Source organism: Dipteris shenzhenensis, chromosome 7 (assembly GCF_047967505.1).
Source record: "Dipteris shenzhenensis isolate YYH24624 ecotype China chromosome 7, Dip_SZ_1.0, whole genome shotgun sequence".
NCBI classification, from domain to species: Eukaryota; Viridiplantae; Streptophyta; class Polypodiopsida; order Gleicheniales; family Dipteridaceae; genus Dipteris; species Dipteris shenzhenensis.
Window position 1 is genome coordinate 40,708,604 of NC_141602.1, and position 22,568 is coordinate 40,731,171.

Below are 22,568 nucleotides of genomic sequence, written 5' to 3' on the forward strand. Positions count from 1 at the left end.
CGTTTGTCTATTCGACAAGTGTTTATTTTTGCGTCTATAAACGCATTTATAAGCGCGTCTATTTAAGCATCTACATGCGCATCTATATGCACGTGTGTCTACTATATAGACGCACTAATAGACGCGGGTCTCCAGATGCGAAAATAAACGCGTAAATAGACGTGCCCGTAAGTTTTTTATTTAGTTCAGTAAACGCGTCTGTGTGCACGTCTATGGGTGCTTTGTCTTGTTGTGCAATAACCGGCTCTATTGACACCTACGTACAATATATATGAATATATGATAGTAGACCAAAGCTAGGTGAATCCGACCAATAAAAGTGGGCCATCACTCGGCCTTGGTATGATACTACCTAATAGAACATCACTCGAGGCAAGATGAATCCAACCGGCCAAAGCGAGCCATCATCCGACCCCAAGTGATAAACATCAAACATTCAAACACATATAAGCAAGCACAAATAAGCATCACACATATTCCTCTCTCAATTGGGACGAGGTGAATCCAGGCGGCCGAAGCGAGCCATCACCTGGCCTTAATCCCAATACTACTAGAACATCACTTGAGGCGAGATGAATCCAACCAGCCAAAGTGAGTCATCATCCGGCCCCGAGTGAAACACATCATGCAAGAACACACACAGAAGCAAGCAAGCACAAAAATATGACATACTTCTCTCTCTTTTCTCTCAGCTGAGGTGAGGTGAATCTAGCTGGTCGAAGCGAGTCATCACCCGGCCCTAACTGAGAACAATAGTGAGGTCAGAAGCTCATCAAATGCTTGAAGGAGAAGTGAAAAACAGTGAGGATGCAGAAAACAATGGAAAACTATGGTGAATTTCAGTGAAAGGTAGAAAATAATGGTGCGAAGGCCCCCTTTAATAGAACCCAACTTGACATACCGACCGGTATGTGGTTTTCACAAACAATGCGTGCATGCCACGTGTTCTATCGGTGCACACCAATCGGTATTTCACTACACTGACCGATATTTTCTCGAATATATCGATCGGTGTTTTGTTTCACCGATCGGTTTGTTATATACCGGTCGGTGTGGTGATTCACCAACCAATTTCTTTTCACCAATCGATGAATCCCAACACCAACCGGTATTTTTGAAAAAATACTGGTCGGTGTTGGGATTCACCGATCGTTATATAGCAAGTCGACCGGTGCATGTCAACATATAAAAGTCATTGCATCTAAAATAAAACATGAAAAAACAAAAGGAAGGCCACTTGAAGGACCTTCATCTTGTTTAATTGTAAAGGATCTTAGTTAAAATTGTATGATGCCTTAGGGTGACGTTTTGTTGGGTACACTATCGTTGTTTTGAGACCCACTTGTGTGGTTTGACAAGGACTAGAAGAAGGTGAAGAAATTGTCCATTATGGAGTCTCTCTCGAAGGTGGAACCATGGAGTATTGAATGAGGCGATATAAAAGAGGTCCGTGGCTGTCTTTGGGCCGTAATTGAAAGGATAGGTCGGCTGTTCTTGTCTATGAAAGGTTCAATGTGTATATGATACGTTGTAAATTTGCAACAAATGCTTTAAAAGAGATAGAAGAACAATAAATTCTATGTTCTTCATCTGTCAAGCTCGCCTTTTGTTGCGTCTTCGTACCCAGTGGCCACGATGCACGCAGTGGTGACTTACAAGTTGCCACCCTCCCCGGTTGCCCCTCCTCTCGAGTCTCACGAGTTCACGAGTTCCTTCTCGCAATTCAATCCTTTCCATCCACCCGTCCCTCCTCAATTCAATCCCACCGTTTCTCTCCTCCTTCTCGTGCTCCTAATGCTGCAACATCCCCAGTCATCACCCCCCCTTTCCATCCATCTCGTGCCCTTTCTCATGCACTGACACATCCCTCCTTTGCCCTTCGGACTCATTCCTACGATCGCAATGTAGCTGCAGACCTTATGGGTTTTTTGCCTATGGCCTGAGAGTAAAACCCCCCCCTGCACGCTTCCCAAGTATGATCCATTATCGGTCGCTTCCTTTGCTTGTATTAGACATGCACTTTTCTCATCCAATAGGCCGGGCGCCTTCATTAGCCCTTTCTGTAGTTTTTGTCATTTCCACTTTTCTTGCAGCATCACTATTCACTCCAATCCCCGCAAGCGCAACATGGGGTGCTTCTATTCTTGATACTGCAACCGATTTGTTAGAGCAAGGTGATTTCATCTTGCGCAAACAAACCAATCCCCTTCTCGAGTCCATCAGGCAGCACGATGCGGAAAAGGTATAAGGCCTCTTCCATTACGAAGATTCCATCTCGTCTCACGTTGACTATTGATCTGACTATCCTCTCCTGATTGCGTAGGAAACCTCTGTCCACACTTTGCCGGAGAAGTTCCTAATGCCTGTGTTGACAAGTTATGTTGGAGATAACAATCAGTTGATGGAATATATGACAGCCGCAGTAGTTGCACGGGCTACTAAAAGAACCCTTTGCCTAACTCCGTTTTTTAGCGGTCCTACTAAGCATGCGGGTAAATTTCCCCGGAGATTGATTGTAACAAAACGGCATTGTAGCTATGATCGCTCACCAACGTTTGCGCTCTTTCAAATAAACAGTAATATTTTCTGTTTTAACAAGGAACAATTCTTTTGCCATAGGTCAACTTCCGCGATTGCAAAAAGCAGGTCTCGCTATGGAACTTCGTTATGAGATGCATTGGCTATCCAATTTTGTTCACGTGACGCCGCTGCAAACTTGCCTTCAAAAGTGCAGCAAACACCTCGATCGCTTTTGGTGGCTACGCCACACCTCTGGATCTGTTGCCAGAGATTGGCCATGGGATTCCACAGATCAAAATGTAAGTTCGTTGTCAAGAATCAAGACAATGATTATCAAAATGCTTTGTCATCATAGATGTTGGATATAATCACGTCCATTGAGCAGTTAATTATTTTGACATGCAGAAAATGCACGATTTGGCTTGGTCTTTTGTAAATTGGACTTCACTGGCTGACATAAATAAATCATTCGAGAGTTTTGAGCAAGATCAGTGTGTGGCGCTGGGAGGCCTCTTCCCAGGTTTGAGGTGGAGAGGGGCTTACTTGGCGGCTTCCGTTTATATACGGCCAACGCATTCTATTTCCAAAGCAGCAACAGCTGTTCAAGATATGGCCATTGGAAGGAATCGCAGTTTGCTTGCTGGTAAAAGCCAGGGCCTGAACCACTGTATACCATTTTTGTTATCCATTGAGATTGTCCAAGAATTGAACTCCTCCGCAATTGTGCACATTTGGCTTTTTCCCAATGACGGTTTGAACTAGGGCTGAGCTTGTTGCTAACTGGCTTTTGCGAATATTGCAGTTCATTGGCGATTTGAAGAATCGAATTGTCGAGGATATGACATGGGATTATGCTTCATACGCTGCGGAGACGGTTCGGTAATCGATTCAGGTCTCCATCCTTCTGCACGTGAATGGGCCGAGCTAGGTAGACACGGATGCCCGCGGGATCGTTCCCACATCCGTGGGGTTTCAGTAGCAAAGGAGGATCTCATTGCAGCCATTCGACAGAAGGCGCAGAATGAGAACGTCGATGTAGTTTACCTAGCCACGGATGGTTGGATGCGCGGAACGAAAGAGCTTGCCCTTGTGAAAGAGGTGTGTTGCTCTGTCAATTTTGAATCATGCTGCCATTCTGGCATATTATAATTAGTGTGTCGGCTCTTTAGACCTATATACCAGGTCTTGCTTCCAATTTTCTCAGGTTGTGGAAAATTTGAGACGAGCTGGTTTGCCAACCGTTGGCCTGTGGAAGATCGACACGCTGCCGAATTTTTCAGATGGGAGCTATTTCGATTCGTCATCGCTAACGCCCATGGTGCCGCACTTAAGTGGGCACATGATTTCGGAGATCGAACAGGAGATTTGCTATCGTGCACAATCGTTTCTGGGAAGCGGTGAATCGACATGGAGTTTGTCGGTGTTTCGAAGTCGACTTGCTGGAAGGAGAAGGCAACAGATTCGGCGAGCTTTGGAAGCCAATGGCAGTATGGTCGATGAAAAGAGAGAAAACGAGTTGGTGATCGAGCAATTGCTGAGCGATCAGCACGCAGCAGGCATGCAGTGTCGTTATCATGCTTATTTCAATCGCGCAAAAGTCACTAGCACGGCAGAAACTTACGAGGACGAAAAGCCCGACGGATGGCTAGATATAGAAGCGTGTGAAGGTAGGATTGGGAAAGGAGGGAGATGCAAAGTGGCTGCGTGTTTCTAGCAATGCAAAATTCAGACTTAGAACAGATCAACTACTGTAGCATTGGCATGCGGCAAATTGCAGAGAGATCTCCAGTCATGGAGCCCGCCAAAATGACAGTTACGCCGATATGGGTGGGAGAATAATTGGATGAGTAAGGTTGAAGATGAATGGAGGGTAATAAGATACAATGAAGCATGCAATATGAAAGACGAAATTCGTGATTTGTGGTTTGCAAGGATCCCGTAAAATCGTGGGTAAATAACTGTAACTTGACAAGCCGAACGGCAACGAGGGTGGATAACACATGAAAATGCACGTAAAGAGGGTAGATCTCTACACGAATGGAAAATATCAGATCCAGGAATGCATGATCTACATATTTAAAGCCGCAGCCATGCAAAATGAGCAAAGATGTTTGATTAAGTGAATGTCATGACAGCACAACGTGTGGGTAATCCTTTGATGAAAGGGCAAACCGACTGTGTAATAAACAACGTTGCATGTGACATTTTTAGGCAGGTAGCATTGTGGGATGAAATGAGAATGTGGGCTCTCGTTCGGCCACGTGTCATAATTTAAAAATATGGATTCTAATTTCTTTAATGCCAAGCAACTCCTTCAAATTTCAAACCGTTTCCATCGCCCTTTCATCTTATCAATGGTCTCCAAATCGTTGAGTGTTTTGCTACCATGCGATCACAATTCATGTCCCTAGATGCCATCAATCTATCGCAATTCACGTCCTTAGATGCTATCAATCTATCGATCACAATTCACGTCCCTAGATGCTATCAATCTATCGATTTGCGGGTCTCACCATTGTTTTGAAATCATGCAATTGCAAGTTATCTCCCTAGATCCAACTCTCAAGTTCTCTCACCTTTCATTCCCAAATGCAAGTGCTGTTGCTTGATCACGTTTCAGCTTCCGATCCTGTCGATTCCTATCTTACCATTGTTTCGAAATCTCACAATTGTAATTTGTTGCCTTGGATCCAACTCTCGAGTTCTTTCGATTTCATTCCCAAATGCAATTGCCGTTGCTTGATCGCATTTTGGCTTCATGTCTATCTCTCTTCATGTGAAACAATGGAGATGCTTCCTTTACAATCCCTCTCTTCCCCCCCTCCAATGCAAAGTTTTTTTGGAGGTACGTAGGTCCTTTGTATGATCGTGTTTCATTTCATTTTTTGATTTTACAGTGGGGAAATGATCTGGGAGGGACAAGAAGCAGGCAGATTGCAGCAAAAGCGAATATCCAAACTGACAGTGCAAAAGTTCGTTGGAATCGAGTACCAAAGGGAGATTAGAAGGTATTTAAAGGTAGAAACGGCTATTGATTTGCATGCAGAACATGCTCGATTTATTTTTAATCTCTCACATTGATAGTGTAGGCCGATAAGGTTTTGCACCAAAAAACTATGGATGGGGCTCTAGTGGTTTGGATAGTTTTGGTTGAGGACTCCATGTGCATGCTCCAGGATGCTTTTGAACAAGTTTCTCTCACAGTCAAATTCAACATTGAGCTCAAGTTCGATGATTGTAATCTAGTTTCAGATTCCGAGCTGAGGCAATGCATTGAAACTACTTTGAAAGTAAAGGGCATACACAATGCTCGTAAGACGCTATAAGAAAGATGTTGCAAAATCGTTGATATGTGTCGACAGGCAGAGGTTGTCAAGTATCCTGCTGTCTTGGGTCCGAAGCTCTTCTTTTCTAGCTTTCATACTGATGCTATGCACATCTTAAAATAAGAGTAATCCTTGCAATACCCAATGAGTTGCTTGAAATCCCCGAATGGAGAGTTGTTTAGTTGCTTCCCGGTTTGTGTACTGAGGAAAATCTGCATGCTACTACATCAAGTTTTGTTGTTGATAGATGACAGATAGAATTTATACCCTGATCCTCGAAGAAATTCATCGAATGTAACGATTGAAGTCTGTAGGACAGGTTTGTTGATCATAAACTAAGTAGGTGGCTGGTTGGATCTAGTGGTGCACTAACAATTGAACTAAAATTTTAGGGGGATTGCAAGGCATTGTGACCAAAGTAAAATCCATTCTTAAACATCCCAAAGCTATGCGTGAGGTGAAAGATGCAGGGCTGTTGTTGCTCACATATGACGAATTGAAGTGAGAAATTCTCCTCCTCACACAGATCAATTCATTCAATTCAGATGTAATCTCCTATACAATGTGTGAAAGCTGTTGATTGTTATGTATTGAGAATCAAAATTGTTTATGTGAAAGATTCGTTGATGATGGATTGTTGCGTCACCGTGGGTGTTTGTAGACAAAACGAATTGAAACGGATGGATATATTGTTGGGATATCTCAAGGTGTATGCCTCAGGCACACCTTGGTTTCTATGTGTGAGTGCTAGAGGCACAGTTAGGTGCCCACAAGCACAGTTAGGTGGTGGAGAGCCACATAGGATGATTAAGAGAATCTAGGAGCAGATTGAGGAGATGATTGTGGAGCTCTGAAGTCATCAGTGATGTCAGTGAGCATGTATGAGGTGCCTACTTAAGGACCTCACTCTTCTTCATTCCATAATGCAAATAATGCAGGTATTCTGAGTTTGTGTCCACTCTTTCCTTTCCTTTTAGTTTACCAACATGGTATCAGAGCCCTTTGATCCCCCTTGAGCCCATTTTTGCCACATCATCATCATCTTCTTCATCTTCTTCTTCTCCATTTTCCTCCTTCTTCCCAAAATCTTTGAGAGCTTGGTTGTCCGCCTACAAACGACCATTGCCCAAACCCTATGAGCTGGAAACTCCTCTAGTATGGGCAAACTTCCACCTGCAAGTAATTGAGAAAAAAACGTCTCTGTTGGCTGCCATTCTCCAAATAGCGAATTTCTTCTATTGCTCAATACTTTCTGCCTGCTCTGCCATTGCCTGAGCCCTCTTAGGAGTAGATGGGCGACCTAAAGACAAAGATTTTGAGCCACTTTTCAGCTCATTTGGTTCAGTAACGAGGGCGAAATCGTCAAAACTCAGGTTTAGCCTGTAGCAACTCCCCCGGGAAAAAGTGCGCACCATTTCGTCCAACCTCTATGCTGGATCCTCTCTGGTATATGAGCTTTCTTTTTCTTTAGAAAGCCCTCTTTTCCTTGCTTTGAAGAGTGAGCTACAAGCCCTCCAAGTTCAGCCTTTTAGTTTTGACAGTTTTGGACAAGTTTTTGAAGATGATGCTACATAAAATGCTACTCTAGCATTTCTGGTTTTTTAAAACTTTCAATAACTTCAGTACAAGTGTGGCTTCAGTTTTGTTTTGAATTGCTAGACCTGGTTTTAATTGGAAAGTATTAATTTTAGCCACTTCTATGAAGCATGTAAGAAGAAGCATCATTGTTTGAATATTGATCACTAGTCTTTGCTACATCAAGTGCTCATATTTTGGAAGTCTTTCAGTTATTTTTTGCCTTGTAAGAGAGATAGAAACTACCCAATATCTGGGTTAGACCCTCTCATGGCTACCCTATTGAATCTAGAGAAGTTCAATGGAAAGGGCTTCCACACATGGCAGATGAAGGTGAAATTTGCATTGATGAGGGAGAACTTATGGGGACTTGTCAAACCTACTCCTATTGCTTCTTCTACGGCCTCCAATGCTGGAGAATCCTCAACTCCGACACGACCGGCAAGGGATCCAGCTAGAGAAGAAAAAGCATATGGTATCATTGCTCTTGCTTTAGGAGATGATTATATTCACCGTATCTCTGACTTGGAGTCTCCTTCAGAAGCTTGGCAGAAGCTTGACATGATTTTTGGTGCTAGCTGTCACATCTCTAAACTATCAATTAAAATCTCTTTCTTTGAATTGAAGATGGCTAGTGGTACTACTTTAGCAGATCATGTCAACTATATGCGGAGTCTTATGACTCAATTAGCTTCTATTAACTCTCCTATTACTCCAGATGATGCTATGGAAGTGTTACTTAAGAGTATGCTTGAAGATTATGATCACATAGTTACCACTTGAAAAATCTTCCTAATCCTAATCTTGAAGGTATTATCTCTGCTCTCCAAGAAGAAGAAAGGCATATGGAGCTCAGGAAAGGCAATGACACTATTTATGCTGTAAAAGTCTAGAAGGGCAAGTATACCCCTTGCAATCACTGTGGAAAGACAAATCACCTTTCAAAGGATTGCTTCAAAATTAATCCATGCAAGCACTGTGGCAAGAACAACCATAATGAGAAGTTTTGCAGAGCCAAAGCAAAGACAGAAAATGCAAATCTACTTTCAGTTGATGAGCCTCCACAAGATGAGGCATCCTTTGAAGATTATGCATTTTAAAACATCTCTATGTATGCTCCAGATCTCTCTTTTTATGTCAAGGTACTCAGCCTGGATAGTCCTCCAAAATGAATGAAAATAAACTATTGTGTTTTGTGTGTTTTGTAAACACCTCTGGTCACCTTATGATGTAGGCCATGTGTATGTTTTGCTCCATGGTACCTCCTGCAGACATTGTGTGCATGTACATGCAGGGGAGATAACCATTGGAAAGTCTTTTTGTATCCCTTTTGTTTACCTTACACCCATGGGAACCCTTGCTAGCATGAGAACCTAGCCATAGATTTATCCTTGACCACCATGAGATGGCATGAGAAACTATGAGACTAGATGTATCCTTGACATAGCCTGAGGCATTCCCTTGAGGGGGGTTTTGTTGGGATATCTCAAGGTGTATGCCTCAAGCACACCTTGGTTTCTATGTGTGAGTGCTAGAGGCACAGTTAGGTGCCCACAAGCACAGTTAGGTGGTGGAGAGCCACATAGGATGATTGAGAGAATCTAGGAGCAGATTGAGGAGATGATTGTGGAGCTCTGAAGTCATCAGTGAGGTCAGTGAGCATGTATGAGGTGCCTACTTAAGGACCTCACTCTTCTTCATTCCATAATGCAAAATATAATGCAAGTATTCTGAGTTTGTGTCCACTCTTTCCTTTCCTTCCAGTTTACCAACATATATATGTTCGATTTGTTGATGAGTGCACAGAAAAAGCCACTTTCTCTTGAGAAGACATGACTTGATTCTTGGAATGGTTTGCATGTGGCATGAAAGCAACATGCAAGAGACACTTGCAGGAGCTCAGCGTGGATGAATTGATTGTGGATCATGTGCCCAAAATGGTAAATGAGTCTCGAAGCGAAAGGCTACCACTTCCTTGACAACTATAAGAAACAGATTGGGGGGGAGATCCTCCTATAAGTGAAAGGGCTTGGCTATGGCCTCAACCACAAGGAGTATGGAATGGGAAGTGCCCATTAGGGGAGAATTGGGGTCTCCAAAGAGCCCCCAATTAGTGTTTCCTAATTTCAAGGGATTAGTGAGGTATTTGAGGTGTACCAATGGGAGTGCTTCTTTTTGTGGGACAATGCCATGTTGAGGTGGAAGGTGGGTAGACCTGCAAACAGCCCCTATTGGCTACTCCTCTTAGACCGGGGACCACTCAAACCATCCCCCCCCTTAACCCATGCTTGACCCTCCTCCCATATGCACCTCCCCTAAATAATCCTACAAGTCGTTTAAGAGGTGGTGGGCCCTTCCGGGCAAAATTTCCCCCCCTCTCATAGCTTTTTCCTCTTCATGCAGTATGAGGATCATTAATGGAGCTCAACGCACCATATAGCTCAATGCACATATACCTAGAACAACGACCACCCAAGATGTTGATATGGCATGTTAGCCATTTTAACACTAATACCTAAATGAAAATTGCTATATACTAAATGTAAAGTTCTATATACCAAACTCAAATTGCTACATGCTATATGCAAAATACTATGTGCAAAATACAAAATCATACATTCCTAAATGCAAAGTACCATGTGCAAAATGCAAAGTGCTATGTTCTATATCCCAAACTCAAATTGCTACATACTATATGCAAAATACTATGTGCAAAATGCAAAAAAAAAAGAACCCAAGGAAGGGCACATTCCTTGGTCTTATAATTTTTTGAGAGGAAATGTGCCGACTCTCCCCCGACACGAATGTGTGGTTAAGTTTATTTGTTTATGTGTTGGATACAAAGTGCTATATGCTAAATGCAAAAATGCTAGTTGATCAATGCTAAGTGCTAATTCTAAATGAAAAATGCTATGTACAAAAATCAAAGTGCTATATCTCAAATTCAAATTGCCACCTAATATATACAAAGTAATAAATGAAAACTGCTATATCCCAAATTCAAATACCTACAAAATATATGCAAAAAAATATATGCTAAACACAAACTCCTATGAGCAAAAAGAAAGAGCTATTTACCATGTTCTATATTTGAAATGCTATATGCTACATTCAAATTCCTATATGCTATATTCAAATTGGTTTCAATATAAACTAGAGACATTATAAATTTTGAGTGAAAAATATAAAGTGTTAAAAACCTTGATATTTTGTTTGTAGATTATTCGAATTGGAGAATTTCAAGTCATTTTTAACACTATCATCTACAATAGGAAAATAAAGTAGGTGCTTCTACTTTAACATATAATTTACTTTACAAATATGAAAAGGTCACTTATTGAACAGAGAAAACTTGCTTCCTACTTTAGCATAGAAAACAAGAAAAGACAATTACAAACGGGTTTCTCTTCATGGCTATTCATCGATAAATTTCTAGAAGAATGGAACCAAATCACTTCTCAATATATTTCAAAGATGCAATATTGTGTATATTGTGGTAGAATAGAATTTAACACAGGTTCTTTTACAAAGTTAAAATCAGTAATATCACTACTAGAATCAAGTATAACACCATACGACTTATCCAATCTGTTCATAAGTTTGCATGTAGAAAATGGCCTAGGACATAGATAAAAAATGGCTTGTAAAGCATGCATAAATAGTCCATTCAGAAAGTTGTACTCGGTTCCCTATGATCTAGACTATTTACAAAATGTATTAGGTGCAGAAATATTTCAAATGCAAATGCTTTCTATAATTGATATATCCCTAGACATTTCTAAAGGTATTACATCTTTAGCAACAGGTATACTATAAAGGAGATTGATGTTGGATAATCCACTAATATGTTGTAATTGCCAACAAAGATTTTGTACTAACTCAACAAACTTACTATCAACAACGAAACATGTTCTAGCGTTTAACTCTAGAACAAGTCCCATATTTAAAAAATACTTGACTTGTAATGTATGAACGACCGCATCGACCAAAACTAGGAGTAAATGTTCTTTCTTCAAAAGTTATTTCTAATATTCTTGAAAGACACTCTGCTGACTCACCATTCGATCTTATGAAAATTGCACATGAGGACAACTACTTGTCATTACTAGAACAAATAAACATGCTACCTACATCTCATCAATTCATCGCAAGAAGTCGGCACAATTGTACTTCGTGATTCAACAAGAATTATTGAGCATTAGCCCATAACATCTATGGAAGGTCTATCACAATGTGACGAATTAATACTTGAGTATGCATTATTCCCATTCCTCTATCCTTTCAGATATGGTGCTCATGATGGCAAGATGTTCTTCAACATATATTTAAAAATGAGAATATCAACATTGTTCTCCGTGTTCACTCTTTACAAACCATACTTGTTATTGATAAACCAAATATCTAGATCTATTATAATGGAAAATTCTACTCAAACTACAGTATTACAAAGAGATATTAACCAACAAAGACAAAAAGATCCAAGAATATCTGAACAAGAGATAATTAGATGTATTCTAAAGTTTCAAATACCAAGTTCTATTCTTGGATCTCCTTCATGGCACAGTAGAAACTTAAAAGATCTAATGGCAATGGTTGACACATGGCGCCTTCCCAATATATTCCTTACACTTCCTGTAGATGTCGAGGTATCAACCACAAGATGGTGTGAAATCGATCAAATAGAAACCATTGCTAAACAATTCAATAAGAACTTCACATGGAGAGATTGTCCAGTTGAATGCACAGTGCTCTTCCATGTTAGACTGCAACAATTCTTAGCAAGATATATTCTGTGTGATAAAGGACTACTAGGTAGAGTCAACCATCACATCATCAGATATGAGGTACAAAATCAAGGATCTATGCATGCACACATAATGCTATGGGTAGATGAACAAGACATAGAGATCATATCAAATAAGATAGATGCATATATCCCTTACATGAATGATTTTAATAAATGGCTAGAGAATTCAATTCAAAGAAAGCTTAACTATATGGTAAAGAGAAAACAAAACCACACATGTAGGCCAACATGCAATCTATTTGACTCAAGCACAAACCACAAATGCAAATACAGATTTCCATATCCTATACATTTAGAAACTAAACCTACTTTAGATCCTCTCACACAAACATGGATCTACTTCCGTCCATCCCTAGAACATCGTAATGTCGTTCCATACCATGCAGGAATATTACTCTTGTGGCAAGCACATATGAATATTCAAAAAAATAACCAACACAGGCCTATCATATTACCTTCTAAAATATGCTATGAAAACCAAACCCATGGCACTTCCTATTTAAAACTATAGTAAAGTCATACTATTGAAGGACTCTTAATTCATAGCATAGATTACTCAATTTTTTTCATTTTCAAAACATTACTAATTTTTTCCAAAACTCAAAAAATATTTCATGTATGAATTATTATTTAAAAATGCTTTTAAATACATCATGTTTTTAGTGATATATAACTCCATTTAAAACAAATCCAATAATAACCACTTTTAAGTATACTACATAAATTTTCATGTATTGTTACTCTTATAAAATATTGTATTGTATTTCAAATATGTCTACTATTATAGTGCTCTTCTTGATATCATAATGAATTCTTCTCAAATCGCAAGTTTACATAATGCATCCTATAGATACATATTGCAGTCATCCAAGTGTCATGGAGAACTTGACCTACTCAAATTGCAAGTTTACATAAATCTATCTTATAAATTCACTTTATAAATTAAGTCAAAATGGAAAATATTATTTAAAAATTTCTAGGAAATAGCACTAAATTCATTTATACATATTCTAGCTCAATACAGCTACCTGCCCGAATCTAGTTGCGTCACTACTTTCAATTCCTCTTATGCATGCACTGCAAGCATCTTCCACATGTATATATTGTATCCATAACTTTGGAATTAGTCACTTACCACTCGACATGCTCTACCCAAATAAAAAATTGAGTGTCCATTAAATTCTTTATATTGATACATTTGTCTTCTTATATCAGTGCCACTCGTGTTTTAACTCCCTCGATATGAGGCAGCTCAACTACTTGAATTGTCAAAGTTGATATTCAAAACATCAACAGCCTCTTTGATCATCCCAAAAATGTTGAAAGCCACTTGCTTTGAATTTAAAGGAATCAATTAGCCCCACATGTGGGAGCATCTTCCATGCATAGCGTCTATATACTACATTCCAAGACCTAATAGGGCATCTTCAATGCATAAGGACACCCTACTTTCCAAGGCCCTATAGCTATTCAACAAACACAAAAAACATTCAAACTTGTATAGATAATCCTTTTCTAGCCAACATGATGTTGGCTTGCAATGCACTTAAACTCTCCTATCCTTTCGATATGAAAATTCCTCATTTGAAGGACCGTTTGATATACAAAAGTATGGCTTCGAAGGGAGTACTCCACAAGATGCTGTGAAGGTCAAGGATGGCTGGTGCATCCACGTTCTGCCCACTCTATAAGGTAGAAATTAGACCAGCATAGCCGTTTAGCCATAAGCTCTAGTCATAAGGGGAGAATTGGGGTCTCAAAAGGACCTCCAATTAGTGTTTCCTAATTTCAAGGGATTAGAGAGTGATTTGAGGTGTACCAATGAGAGTGCTAGAAGGTGTGGGGCAATGGTATGTCAAGGTGGAGGGTGGGCAGGCCTGCAGAGAGCCCCTATTGGTTGCTCCCCTTACACTAGGGACCACACAAACCATCCCCCCCATCTTAACCCATGTTTGACCCTCCTACCAGGTGCACCTCCCCCAGATGAGCCCAAAACTACCTTCAATGGGATGGTAGGGCCCTTGTGGCAAATTTTTCTTCTCCCCTCTCTCTTTCTAGGGCCTCTGCCCCCCACTGTTCTGGTCCAGTTTGCCAAATCACTCAGATTTGAACCACATCCCACGCAGTTTCCCTCTTCCCCCTCTTTCTCTACTCCCTCCTGCTCTGGCCTACTTGCTGTAGCTCTTCTCTCTCTCTCTCTCCCCTCTCCCTTTCCTGTGTCTATGTTGGAGCTGCTTTGTCCCTCTTCTTCTCCCTCTCCTGTGCCTCTATTGCTGTTGCTCTGTCCCTCTCCTTCTCCCTCTCTTGTGCCTCTGTTGCTGCTGCTCTGTCCCTCTCGTTCTCCCTCTCCTATGCCTCTGTTGCTACTGCTCTGTCCCTCTCCTTCTCCCTCTTTTGTGCCTCTGTTGGAGCTGCATTGCCTTATGTAGGAGTCCCATTCTTGTTGTTGTAACCTCTGCAAGCATGGTGAGGAGAAAGGCTACAAGACCACGCAATGCTATGACCTCTTGTCTTCCACAACACCAGAAATGCATTGGATGAGTGGATCCCTTGCACCTACAGCTTAAATGACTGGAGAGTGATGAAAGGATCAGCCAAAGGTCCACATAAGCTTCCCAAGAGCAAGAGAGGTGACATCTTGCATGAAAGGAAGGGGCACATCTTGAAGTTCAGGTTTGGGAAGAAAGGATGGCTCACAAAAGTGCAACATGTTTACATGGGAAAACATATGCGACTTCCTCCATCATTCAATGAATCTAGGATACCATCACACTGTGAGCCTTTCTATCTATGTACCTTTTTCACCTATAGGTGTAATGAGTCCATTTGGACATTTTGTGTTTGGTTTCTAAGAGCACTTATTCATGGTGGCAGATGTTTTCCCTTCGGACCTCGAGGAGTGGGAACCAGCTGAATCATTCATAGGCAAGTTCACTGCAATTCATGAGGATTTAGGTAAGCAAATGCATGTCGGGGAGAAGTTGGCCTCCTTGCGAATGAAGAATGTGTATTGGTATAATGCAACATACATCACTTCAATGACATCATCAAGCTATGGCCGTCTGCAAACCATTGCACCACCACAACTTCAAGACATGAATTGCAGTAATGTGGACTCGAGGACATTGCAATCGTACAAGGACAAGGTTGCAAAGGATGTGGGCATGGCCATGAAGTTTACATTTGGATCCAAATGGGCAAGGTTATCTTGGTTTATGCCTAGAACATATGCATAGAACAAGCTGGTTTCAATGAGGGATGCAGACTTGGAATGTTGACAAAGTCATTTTGGTACACCGCCTAGCTGCTATCAATGCCTTTGGATCGAACATTCATGGCAGGGCATTGACGGCAATGGCTATGTCTTTGGCAGCAAGAGAGGAGGATGTTGTTGAGATATCGAGCTCCACTCACGATATGCCAGGGTGACCGTTGTGCATTTATGTCACCGACTTGTTAGCTGCAGATGCGGTTGGTACACCGCCCACGAATAATAGCTGGATGACAGCTATCCTTATCTACTCTAGTTTGTGGCTCAGTTAGTATGCCACCTTAGTTAGTTGAGTTTGGTTTGAGACCCACATATAGGGTTCTTCTATTTCTTTGTACTTGAGTTCTTTTGGCTTACACAACTAAGAAGAGGAAAACTGTTTTCAGCCTCCACCTTTGTGTGTATTCCCCCATTGTGTATGTGAGAAAGCCGCAAGTGAGACTCCTTCCCTCTCTCCCACTATCTTCACATGGTATCAGAGCCTTGTTCGTGGTAAGGAGCTCAAGAAAGCAAACCAAGTTCATGGTGTCCCGGTAAGAGGACCAGTGTTGCTTTCCTATTTCGAGTTTGGGAGCAAATCTCTGCAGGTAGCACAGCCAGAAGTGCAAGAGTGCATTGTCTCAGATTGAGATGCCCTTCGCGGTGTGGCAAGAGGGCAGTATATGCTGCGAGCGAGGGAAAAGCCCTCAGTAACTTTATTTTTCTGATTCAGGCCGTTTCAGGGCCCGTTTTGAAGAAGGAAGTTCTTCGCAGGCACTCAAAAAAAGGCCCTGTTTTTGCTATGCGACCACTGCTCGGCTGGTCGGTGAAAAGTTGCACAACAACACAAAGCAACTATAGACGCGCTTGGTAGACACGCAAAATAGCGGGCGTGTCTATAGGCATTGCTTTAGTAGAGGAGTTATGGGTGCATCTAAATGCACGTCTAAAAGCTCGTCTATTTGCGTGTAAATTACCACGTCTACGTGCGCGTCTAACCTCAGAAAATACGGGCCCATCTAACATCCCGTTTATTAGCGCGTATATTTGCGCATGTATTGGTGCGTTTACACTGAGAATCAGATGCGCATTTAGACGCGTAAATAGATGCAAACGAGAGAATACGGAAAGTGAGATTTTGGTGTACAGCCCATGATTACCAAAGCACATAATTTTTTGCAAGCCCACATATACAAGAATTAAGTGAGATGAGGAGAATGAGACAATATGTAAAATAGTTTTGCCAATATCAATTATGGGGCTACGGTTCAATCTCATCCTCAATGAGATCAACCCTTGCCAAACTATCTACTTCAAAATCCAAACAAGTGTTTAGATCTACAAATACATTCAACCCACTACTACTTGTGCCACTCATGTGCTCATCGAAATCAGCATCTCGAATGGTAGGCTCGTCCTCACGGGTAATGGCCTCAATATCTGTATCTCCTATCTCATGATCATCCTCCTCTCTTGTATCACGGTCATCATCACGTCCATGGCCATGATCATCCTCCATACACTCCATATTAGTAAATGTACTATACATCACTTTGGAACGTGGCATAATAGGTATGACATGCCACCATCTATTATTATCCACCATTGGTTAATAGACAACCTAATTCAAACACAAATACAATCATGTTACTTTTCTTGCATCAAATATTTAAAAGCGAGTATTTTTATATGTGTGCATAGTACCTGTTCTCATTGTTGCAGTAGTACTAGTGTGTCCTTCCTACTTTGCCAAAACTTTGTGGAGTCAATAGTTACAAAGCCACTTGCATGGCGTTTGATTGTTGCATTAGGGCCGCTTTCCACCACGTCCTTAAACCACTTTACATCCAAAACATACACAAAGAAGCGTCGAAAGTCAAGCATAATAATATCTTGGATTATGCCACAATAATCATCCATGGCTCCATTGGCTCCCTCAAAGCTAGCAATGACGCCGCAATCTTGTGTGTTTCTCTTATCATCAATCTGTTGTGTTCGAAAATGCTTGCCCTCACACCATATAGCATTGAACATAGTGCACTACACCAAGAAAAAATCAATTAAATAAGCAATCTAAATTATTGAAAGCTCCTAACTTATGCATAACATTCTATATACCGACCTTGCTCATGGATCCCCTAGCATACTCCCATTCTTCCATTGTGATATGCATCCCCTCGTCTTTCTCTGCTTTCTCCATTTCATCAAGTAGCCAATCCACATGAATATCCTTTGGAAGTGCTCTTAGATGCTGAGGGTATGGCACATGAGATCCGTGGTGTGTACGAAAGAGGGCCCTTTCTTCTTGTCTTCTTGCCTTTGCATCCTCGTATCTTCTCACCCATCTTTTCATCACATCACTATTAAGCACACAAAAGAGGTTGATACTATTATGCAACTCCGTGTCTATTACTTTGTTACGTCCTTTCCCTTGAGGCACAATAGAGGTCATCCTTAGGTCTTCATCATCTCTCCATAGTCGTGGGAGAGAGCTATCCACATCAAACTCAGAAATATATACAAGTGACTCTTGTACCAGCCAACCCTCGGCCATGCTACCTTCGGGTCTTGCATTTTGTCTCACGAAGCCCTTCAAGGTCTTCATGAAGTGCTCGAGGAAGAACAACCATCGTGCATGTATAGTACCACATATAGCAATCTCATCCACCAAATGCACTATGAGATGTAGTTGGCTTGTGAGAATAGAACGTGGAAATGTCTCCTCCACTAAACAAACCACCTCCACTGACATAACTCGAGCATTCTCAAGCGTGGTGGGATCTATTTCCTTTGAGCTCACATACCTCACAAGCTCGCCCATCTTGTAAATACAATCTTTCACGTCCTTCAATGCACTACGTGAAATGCTAGTAGGTAGTATGAACTGAACCCGCGAGGAGGTGGTTGATTAGTTGCTTATAGCTATTCACTCACAAATTTGAAAGGAAAAAGATATTATGCATATAAAATACTTACTTGGAGCATCTTGTGCCAATCATGAGATTTCAAGCCATATAATTGCTCTACACCTCTTTTCTTGCTCTTTGTAAAGGCTCCCTTCAAACACCTCATGCATCCAGTGGGAGTATGAATTGTAGTAATATTGCGCTTCACCGTCGCCATCTCTAGCTTTGATAACATCCATGGTGCACGAGGTAAAAAAACATGCCCATTTGGTCTCTCTTGAGGCCAAGCTTCACGCATCCTCCCTGTGGTACGTAGATCCTCCCTTATGCCTACCGAATCTCGTGTCCCATTCAAATGCTCCCAAATGGTAGATGCCACATTCTTAAAGATATGCATGGGATCAAGCAGGTGATTGATCTTGAGGTGGGACCAATATGGTAAACGATAAAAGATGGAGTATCTAAACAAAATAAAGTGTTAGCGTGCAATCTTTACTTTCAGCCAATATAGCCAATCTTTACTTCCAGCCAATAGTTACAAACCCTTACCGGCTCATGCCAAGTGGTGGAGGAGTCGTGGAACCATCCCAAATTCTCATCCAATCTCCCGCGGTGAGTGATTGTGGGAGGACTTCATTCCAAGGGGCAACATATCTAGGATGATCAGGTGGGAGAAATTGATGGTGATTCTCATAGATGACCTTATTCAATGCGTCTGCGTGTGAGGCAACTAGCGAAGGACCACAAACAGGACATGCATGGTAACCCGATGTAGTGAGACCTGAACAATAGATGCAATTAGGAGTGGAAGGTGGGTTTAGGGTGCCACATCCTTTGCCTATTCATAATTAAAAATGCAATGCTTACCTGAACACTCGCCATAACCTGGGAAGTCATGCATCGTCCACATCAAGACTGCTTTGCAGTTGAAGTTTCGTGACGAGGGAGGCCTGCTCACATCATGCACCTCGATACCTCTCCAAAGTATCTCTCGCTCATCAATCAAAGGCTCCAAATAAACATCAAGGTTTTTGACTTTATGTTTCCCTGGAATTAGAAGGGATAGCATGACATGTCCTTTCTTAATAGCCATAGAGGCTGGAAGATTGTAATTCTCCAATACCACTGGCCATACACTGTAAGACGCTCGGGGGGGTCACTCATCATATGTAACCCTATCACGTGAGCTCAACAAAAGGATATTTTTTATTTCTAAAATTTACAGAAATAAATATACATAAGGGACTATTTAAAATAGTTTCGAAAAAAATTTACAGATTTGTATAGAAAAGGGGTACATTTTATTAATGAAAAATTTACACAAATAAGGGATTTTAGAAATATGCCTTGAACGCATGTGGTATAGAGGGTTTATACATAGTGACCCCCCTGAGGTAAGACGTGCTTTTGAGACCAAATGGGTTCACACCGTCCATACCCAATCCAAGTCTCAAGCTCCTAGGTTCTTCCTTGAAGCTTGGCCATGTGTCTTCAATATGCTTCCACGCAGGAGAGTCCGCGGGAGTTCTCCACTTGCCATCGGTTGATCGATGGGAGGAATGCCATGACATGAGCTCTGCAATAGATTTGCACTTGAACATATGTTGGATGCGAGGGATTATGGGAAAATGTCGCAATACCTTACGAGGCATGTCCAAGGTTTTGAGATCTGCTCTATATCTTGCCTCTCCACAAGTAGGACACTCTCTTGCATCTTATGTAGTCCACGAAACAAAACGAAATCGTTGACACATGCATGGATGTGCTTGTAATCTAATCCTCCAAGAGAGGTCACATGTTGCCTTGCCATATCTCTTCAGGTCGGTAGTTTATTCTCCCTTGGAAGCATTTTACACAATAGCCTGCACGTGAAGACCATAAATGAGGAAAAGCATTCGAGTAATTGACCCACTAGCATAATTCACCATGTTTGCAAAATCGACTTTAAAGCTTACTTGAGTAATGCATTCAAACTTGCATTGCTCCATCCATAGATGGTTTGCCAGTTTAGTAACTCAAGGGAGGCACGTAGAACAGAGAATGTGCACCCCTCAAACAGTGGAGTCGATGCTGTAGTAAAAAGATCATCCTCCTCCATGCTATTATCCCTCCCTTGATGGACATATAAATCCCGCACCATATCATCAAACACTTCCTCCTCCATGGCTTCATGAGGTAATGGTGGAGGGCTACTATCACCATCACTCCATGCATCCGTAACGGTCCCTCTTGATATCGCCGATGCTTCGCCTCCTCACGACGGGCATAGGGTAACATATGCGGGTGTGGCACTGCATCCTGTATCAAATTAAAAAGGGATCATAACTCAAACATATGAACACCCATAGGTATCTCAATCAACCGTAACTTACAAACCCTTACCCTGTTTAGGGTCACATCCCATTCTCCATACTTTGAGATCTGATTGAGTGTAATCCTGCGTGCACGATACATGTTTCCTCGACATCGATCACACAGACATTTGATTTTTTGCTCCAACCACATTTCGCGATGGTGGATACAGAGGGATTCATCCTCACTGGAGCTACTTGTTGAAGATGAAGACATCCTACAAACAAACAATCCACCAAATTTGCTCTTCTTCAAATGTTTAATTTAAACTCTGTGGCGCGTCTATAGTCGCGTCTAAAAGTGTGTCTCAAATTGCGTCTAATGGCATGTCTAAATGCGCGTCTACTCTGTGTATTTAGACCTCCACAAAGTGTGTTGCGGTCATGCAGCTTGAGATCGTGGGTAGATACCCTACTCCAGTGGAGATAGCCTACCACCGCCACCATCGCAGAGGAGATACATGGAGGCGCTTCTATGATGACGGGTTGATTACTGAGGAGCAGTATACCCGAGCTACTGGAGCGGCCCCCCAGGTATTTGAAAGTAATTAAATAATGCCAAAATTATAAGTAAAGATTTGATTTTTCATACATTGATATATGTTGTCCCTTGTTTACAGGCCCGTGCACAAGACGATGAGGAAGAGGAGGAAGGAGGCGTAGAAGGGAGCGCAGAAGGGAGCGTGGAAGGGAGCGAGGACCTGGAGAACATAGATTAGACGTATAAGTAGTGCTAGCTACTCTTTTTTGTACTTAAAGCCACTGGCTTGGCTTTGTGCCTCTTGTATATACACATCTCTTATTTTTTGTACTTGAAGCCACATGACATGGCTTAGCTTCGTGCTATATGTATATACAAGCACTTTTTGAGCTTTAAATTTTATTGCGTTTTGGAGTTGTAATGTTTTATTTGGAATTGTAATTAAAATGCGGTTGGCTGTAAGAATTGAATTACACAATGTGGATATGGGATTCTTGTAACTATATAGCATACACAACATACACAGTATTCTGTAAAATTAAAAAAAAATAAAATAAAGCGCGTCTATCAGTGCGTTTAAAAACGCGTTTATATATGCGTCTGTCTGTTCGACTTGCGTCTATATGTGCGTTTATAAACGTGTTTATAAGCGCATCTATTTATGCATCTGACTGCGCGTCTATACGCGCGTGTGTCTGATATATAGACACGCAATTAGATGCGGGTCTCTAGACGCGAAAATAGACGTGCAAATAGACACGCCCGTAATTTTTTATTCATGAAACGTGTCTGTGTACGTGTCTATGGGTGCTTTGTCTTGTTGTGTTGCCGTAGAAATTGCATCATATGCTTGTGTGCAGAGATATTGGGAGTTATAGAATCATCCTTGTTGCGTGTTGATGCAAAATCATCACTAGGAAGTGACTGTGTGGTCAAATACCACTTTCGTCAGTTTTGTAGATCTGCCCGTGTGAGGCAAAAGGTGTGTTTTTTGCAGTGACATAATATTTTGCAGTGTTCTGTAATGGCGTCTAATTCTCTTTCATAGATTGTCACTAAAAAGCTTGACAAGAACAACTTCCAGGCATGGAAGTTTAGAGTGACGAATTTCCTTATGGGAAAAGGCTATTGGGAGTTCATTACAGGAAATGAAGAAGAACCAGTTCTTCTTAATGTTCCCAATCAACAAGAAATGCAGGCATTTAAAGGATGGCATGAGAGAGCCAGAAAAGTTATGTACTGGCTGTCTATCAGCATTTCGGATTCTATGATTGTGCATATTCAGGATGAAAGTATGCCAAAGGAGGCATGGGATACTTTGGCAAAAATGTACAGCACAAATATGTAAGCCA

General features: G+C 41.4%; 1 protein-coding gene across 1 annotated transcript; it reads left to right on the top strand.

Annotated features, from left to right (window-relative positions):
* The first annotated feature begins 1,601 nt into the window (after positions 1–1,601).
* LOC147900347 (uncharacterized) lies at positions 1,602–4,723 on the top strand. The gene is made up of 6 exons (XM_087376534.1): positions 1,602–2,242; positions 2,324–2,492; positions 2,620–2,819; positions 2,926–3,163; positions 3,323–3,618; positions 3,725–4,723. Exons 1-6 carry the CDS (start codon positions 1,976–1,978, stop codon positions 4,232–4,234), a joined length of 1,680 nt encoding a protein of 559 aa, XP_087232660.1. The 5' UTR covers positions 1,602–1,975; the 3' UTR covers positions 4,235–4,723.
* The last annotated feature ends 17,845 nt before the right edge of the window (positions 4,724–22,568 follow it).

What these genes read in the sequence shown, in the direction of transcription:
- LOC147900347 (XM_087376534.1), top strand. Translation starts at nt 1,976, where the DNA reads ATGATCCATTATCGGTCGCTTCCTTTGCTTGTATTAGACATGCACTTT. An exon ending in GGGATTCCACAGATCAAAAT is followed by an intron (nt 2,820 to 2,925) that starts GTAAGTTCGTTG and finishes TTTGACATGCAG; the next exon opens with AAAATGCACGATTTGGCTTG. An exon ending in AGCTTGCCCTTGTGAAAGAG is followed by an intron (nt 3,619 to 3,724) that starts GTGTGTTGCTCT and finishes CAATTTTCTCAG; the next exon opens with GTTGTGGAAAATTTGAGACG.